This window comes from Bombina bombina, chromosome 6 (assembly GCF_027579735.1).
Source record: "Bombina bombina isolate aBomBom1 chromosome 6, aBomBom1.pri, whole genome shotgun sequence".
In the NCBI taxonomy this organism is placed as follows: Eukaryota; Metazoa; Chordata; class Amphibia; order Anura; family Bombinatoridae; genus Bombina; species Bombina bombina.
In genome coordinates this window covers 755,420,045-755,426,583 of record NC_069504.1, presented here as the reverse complement: position 1 = coordinate 755,426,583, position 6,539 = coordinate 755,420,045, and the positions used below count along the sequence as shown (strand labels likewise).

The following is a 6,539-nucleotide window of genomic DNA, read 5'->3' as shown; positions in this document are numbered from 1 at the left end:
TAATTTATTTCTGTATGTAGCATTATTTAATGTATGGTAAAATAAAAAGATTATTAAAAAATTGCTGCACAATAAGGTGTTTCACATTAGCTAAACATATGCAAAGGGGGGGATTAGTGGGTGTGGTATGGGCAGGCAGTGGGTGGGATCAAAAGTGGCAAGTAACATTTTGGGCTGGCTAGTAGCTTAGGGCTTGAAATTTTGAGCCCTGATTTTATATATATATATATATATATATATATATATAGAGAGAGAGAGAGAGAGAGAGAGAGAGAGAGAGAGAGAAATAGCATAAAGACAGGACCTGGTGATGATCCCTGCGGTCCCACGCCAAAAAAGCCAGCACACGAGATTTAGCAACACACCTTTTAATGCCAACAATGCATAACGTTTCAGCTCCCACTGGAGCTTTGATCACATGCGGTAGTTCATAGGAATAAATCATGCCTGATTTATTCCTATGAACTACCGCATGTGATCAAAGCTCCAGTGGGAGCTGAAACGTTATGCATTGTTGGCATTAAAAGGTGTGTTGCTAAATCTCGTGTGCTGGCTTTTTTGGCGTGGGACCGCAGGGATCATCACCAGGTCCTGTCTTTATGCTATTTCTCTACATTCATCTTTGGGCCGTGCATCTGAGTGGTTTTTACATTGGTGAGTGCTGATCTTGTCTGTAAATATATATATATATATATATATATATATATATATATATATATATATGTTATGGGTAAAGTCAGATATTGAGTAATCCTAGGATTACCTGGGTAAAACAGACATTACCCAAGCGGCTATGGGTAATGCCTGATGTATGATCATAAATCCCCTCAGAGTGCGGAGTCACTGCATCAAACATATATAGCATGCACTGTAATTCCCCCATCTTCACTATCTTTTTTGCCTCTGCCTGAGGGGTTCAGGGGGGTGAAGATTCACTTGGGGTGGATGCCAGAGGACCAGCGGGGCGCCTTCCTTGAACCCTGTAGGTGGAGGCAAAAGAAATAGTGTAGATGGGGGAATTACAGTACATCAGACTTTACCCACAGCCGTTTGGGTAATATCCGTTTTACCCGAGTAATCCTAGGATTACCCATATTTCTTACTTTATATATCTGAGGTTTATGTGCTATGTAATAGTTTTCATGTCCTACAGTAATAAAAATAATGTAATCTAAGAAATATAAGGTAGATACAGGTCAGACTTTTGCAATGTTACGAAAAATTCGGTTTGTCCAAATCTTTCAGAAAGAATTTTTACAGAAATTAGTTTTCCAGAATATTTGTCTGCTGCACTATTAAACAAAATGAATACTGAATATTCGTCGAACATTTACATTTGTTTTTGTTAAATAAACGTAAATGTTCCAAAGCTACAGGTGAAAAACTTCACCTGTATTTTATACTTACCTTTTTTGTGCTGAGGAGGCGCACTAATCCGCTCCTCTTCTTCACAGAGCCCTGGCAATGCTAATAGAAGCTTTAGCGTGGCGTCTCCTAGGGCCTGCACTAAAGGATCTTCTCCTTTAGCGCAGGCCCATGGTTTTCTGCTGCATTAAGCTTCCTATTAAGACCAGATTAGTGTGGCTCTCCAGCCAGCTAGAGTTAAAGAGACAGTAAAGTAATAATTAGACATTCATGATATAGACAGAACATAACACTTTCCAATTTACTTCTATTATTTAATTTGCTTCCTTCTCTTGTTTTCCTTTGCTGAAAGGTTTATCTAGGAAGTTTAGGGCAGCAAAGAACCTAGGTTCTAGCTGCTGATTGGTAGCTGTATATATATACAGATTGACATTGGCTCACATATGTGTTCAGTTAGAAACCAGTAGTGCATTGCTGCACCTTCAACAAATGATATCAAGTTAATGAAACAAATTTGATAATAGATGCTGGAAAGTTGTTTGAAATTGTATGTTCTACCTAAATTGTGAAAGAATAAAAATTGGGTTTCATGTCCCTTTAATTATGTAACCCTGTTAATTAAGGTAAATTAAGAAAACGAATGAATACTGATTAATTTTTTCAGTATTTTTTTTGTTTGTTTTCGTTAAATTTCGTTGGTGAATGCATTGGGGTATTCACTTTAGGAAAACAAAACAAATATCTATTTTTCATTATAAAATTTGCATTTGTAACAAAACAAATGCACATCTCTAATACAGGTAATGCTATGTGTGTTATTAAAAAAACCTACTTTCAGAAATAAAGAGACATTAAAGTGATTTATTTAATATGTACATATTATATTTAAACAAATACACATTGTATTGCAAAATATTTTTATACAAAATAAATGTTTTAAAAACATTACACATTTAAGCAAATTTTACAAAGTTTTTAAATTAAGAGTAATTAAGTAATAAACCTCTGGTGGAATCCATTTTCTTTGTCTCCTTTTTGTAGCCAATTAGAGGCAAATGTAAACGAGCTTGTGTTCTGATCTAATCAATCACTTTGTAGAATATTGCAGGCTGAGAAATAGTTCACCAAACTCATGCTCAAGAAAATATGCCATGAGTAGCTGTGAATCTTTTCCCAGACATCTTAATTTTTGGTAACACCCTCAGCTGAGGTTTAGGAAAGCCAAAATTATAATGATCCTTATTATGAATCACTAATATCCCCCCCTCAATAGAATACATTTCATAAATTAAAAAAACACAGCCATGTAATCCTTAAAGGGACAATGAAACAATTTTTTACTTTCATGATTCAGATAGAGCATGACATTTTAAGCAACTTTCTAATTTACTCCTATTATCAAATGTTCTTTGTTCTCTTGCTATCTTTATTTTAAATCTTAGCAGCCAGCCCATTTGCGGTTCAGCACCATGGATAGCGCTTGCTTATTGGAGGCTTACATTTACCCACCAATAAGCAAACATAACCCAGGTTCTCAACCAAAAATGGGCCGGCTACTATGCATCACATCCCTGCTTTTTAAATAAAGATAGCAAGAGAATTAAGAAAAATTGATAATAGGAGTAAATTAGAATGTTGCTTAAAATTGCATACTCTATCTGAATCATGAATGAAAAAATATTGGGTTTAGTGTCCCTTTAACCCCTTAACGACATGCGTCGTACAGGGTACGTCACACACAACCTGGTCTTTAAAGACCAGCGACATACCCTGTACGACATTGGGGTTGAAAGCGTCTGGAAGCGATCCTGATCGCTTCCAGACGCTTTCCGGTTATTGCAGTGATGCCTCGATATCGATGCATCACTGCAATAACATTTTACCCCATCCGATGCAGAGAGAGCCACTCTGTGGCCCTCTCTGCACCGGACATCGATGGCCGCAATCGGTGGGTGGGAGCCGACGTGGGAGGCGGGTGGGCGGCCATCGGTGGATAACGTAGTGCAGAGGTGGGCGGGATCGCTGGGGGCGCACACGGACGCGCGCGCATGGGGGAGGCGGGCAGGTGCGTGCACGGGGAGGGAGCGGGTGGGAACAATTACACTATGGAACAGATTTTGTTTAAATTTAGAGGGAGAGAGGGGAGTATATAAAATTTAATATAGATAATCGAAGTGATCTGGGAGGGGGTGGGGGTTTAGTCTTGGGGGGGAAGCTATACTACAGAAAAGTGGGGAGAAAAATAAAAAATATTTTTTTTTGTAAACTGGGTACTGGCAGACAGCTGCCAGTACCCAAGATGGCTCCCAATAATGTAGAGGGGGAGGGTTAGAGAGCTGTTTGGGGGGGGATCAGGGAGGTTTGGGGCTAAGGGGGATCCTACACAGCAGCATATGTAAATATGCTAAAAAAATAATAAAAAAAGATACCTTTTATTTTAGTACTGGCAGACTTTCTTCCAGTACTTAAGATGGCGGGGACAATTGTGGGGTGGGGGAGGGAAGAGAGCTGTTTGGGAGGGATCAGGGGGTCTGATGTGTTAGGTGGGAGGCTGATCTCTACACTAAAGCTATCATTAACCCTGCAAGTTCCCTACAAGATCCCTAATTAACCCCTTCACTGCTAGACATAATATACGTGTCATGTGCAGCGGCATTTAGCAGCCTTCTAATTACCAAAAAGCATCGCCAAAACCATATATGTCTGCTATTTCTGAACAAAGGGGATTCCAGAGAAGCATTTACAACCATTTGTGCCATAATTGCACAAGCTGTTTGTAAATAATTTCAGTGAGAAACCTAAAATTGCGAAAAAATTTAAGTTTTTTTTAAATTTGATCGCATTTGGCGATGAAATGGTGGCATTAAATATACCAAAATGGGCCTAGATCAATACTTTGGATTGTCTACTACACTAAAGCTAAAATTAACTCTACAAGCTCCCTACATGCTCCCTAATTAACCCCTTCACTGCTGGGCATAAAACACGTGTGGTGCGCAGTGGCATTTAGCAGCCTTCTAATTACCAAAAAGCAACACCAAAGCCATATAAGTCTGCTATTTCTGAAAAAAGGGAATCCCAGAGAAGCATTTACAACCATTTATGCCATAATTGCACAAGTTGTTTGTAAATAATTTCTGTGAGAAACCTAAAGTTTGTGAAAAAATTTGTGAAAAATTTAACAATTTTTTTATTTGATCGCATTTGGCGGTGAAATCGTGGCATGAAATATACCAAAATGGGCCTAGATCAATACTTTGGAATGTCTTCTAAAAAAAATATATATACATGTCAAGGGATATTCAGGTATTCCTGACAGATATCAGGGTTCCAATGTAACTAGCGCTCATTTTGAAAAAAAGTGGTTTTGAAATAGCAAAGTGCTACTTGCATTTATTGCCCTATAACTTGCAAAAAAAGCAAATAACATGTAAACATTGGGTATTTATAAACTCAGGACAAAATTTAAAAACTATTTAGCATTGTTGTGTTTTGGTGGTTGTAGATGTGTAACAGATTTTGGGGGTCAAAGTTAGAAAAATTGTGTTTTTTTCCATTTTTTCCTCATATGTTATAATTTTTTTAATAATAAATTATAAGATATAATGAAAATAATGTTATCTTTAGAAAGTCCATTTAGTGGTGAGAAAAACGGTATATAATATGTGTGGGTACAGTAAATGAGTAAGAGGAAAATTACAGCTAAACACAAACACCGCAGAAATGTAAAAATAGCCCTGGTCTTTAAGGGAACGAAATTGAAAAATGGCCTTGGTCCTTAAGGGGTTAAATGGATGGTAAAGTAAATATTCAGACAGAGTGAACTATTCAAATGATTTGTTTGCAGTGTGCAATTTAAAACAAATCAAAATGTTTTAAAAGACATAAAACATGTATTTGATAAATATATTATGACGTGCATCATACACAACTTTCTTACAATCTAATTTTGGTAATCAGTGAAGAGATTATAAATATCAGTATTATGGAAACTTGTTTTATAGCAGATTCTATAGTATAGACCAATCTAGTTTAGTAGACTATAAAAAGTTATTTATTGATTAAGAATACATTTCAACTGATACCATTTATGTGTATCTCAAAGTTAGATACCCCTAAGAGGTTATATTCTGTAGAATTAAACCACAGTGATTAAAAGTGACATTACCACTAAGTGAGGCCTTTGCCACATGTGAGTTATTGAAATGCACATGTACACACTGTGTGGTGTAGTGGGCTCAACATGTCACTGTTCTATCTCAGACAGGCATCACTCTTCTGCGAAAACAGTTGCAGGTGATACACCTCAAGAAATGAAGACTGAAATGAAAAAGCGAGCCATAGTTGAATAGCATATTGTAAAAGGTTCTGACTGAGAGGTTTCCAGTATTATCTGTATATTTCAAGGCTGTAAGAGGAGTATAAAGAAGGTTTGTTTGATGACGGAATACAGGTCGATTCATTCCAATCACTTTCACTGTTTCCTGTGTGAGGTTAGAAAGACAAATTATCAGCTGGAGCACATAACACAAAACTGTGGTTAATAATAAGACATCTTTTGCGAGACCTTGCACAAAGACTAACACACAATCTTGTATTACAAGTGGATGGTTAAATATTTTAACCAAAGCATCTTAACATAGAATTTGACGGTAGATAAGAACCAAAAAGGACCATCAAGTCTACCCATATTACATGTTACTTTTTTCTTAGGATAGCCTTATGCTTGTCCCGTGCATTTTTTAACTCCTTTAGAGTCCATGGGGTAGATTTAATCAGGGTTGGCTCCAGAACGAATGAAATAGGGGGGGGGGGGGGCATTTTTTTTTCATGAGGGGGGACGCATTTACAGAGCATGTATAAGAGTCAAAATAATATTCTGCAAAAAAAGTGTAGCTTCTGGATGGCTTATTCCCCACTATTAACATTTGGAGAATATGTGCTTAATCACTAGGTAAAAGTCTTAATCCTATGCATTGCACTAAAACAGAGCCATTAAACTTGAGACCCCCAGTGCAATAGCGCCTTAAAAACAATTAACCCCTTAATAACCATGATCCAAAACCCTTAAACTCATTCTCAAATCTCAATCATGTCTTTCAGGGTTAAAGACAGGACCAAAAAGTCTCTAATTAACTTCCAATTCCAAATAAGCGTATGATCATATTAATATT

At 37.1% G+C, this 6,539-nt stretch overlaps 1 protein-coding gene across 1 annotated transcript in view; it reads right to left on the bottom strand.

Annotated features, from left to right (window-relative positions):
• Positions 1-5,608: 5,608 nt before the first annotated feature.
• Positions 5,609-6,539, bottom strand: part of RDH8 (retinol dehydrogenase 8) — a 100,555-nt gene continuing 99,624 nt past the window's right edge. The window contains exon 6 of the mRNA XM_053716075.1: positions 5,609-5,849. Within this exon, the coding sequence (XP_053572050.1) occupies positions 5,625-5,849 (225 nt within the window). The 3' untranslated portion in view covers positions 5,609-5,624. The remainder of the gene's footprint in view (positions 5,850-6,539) is intronic.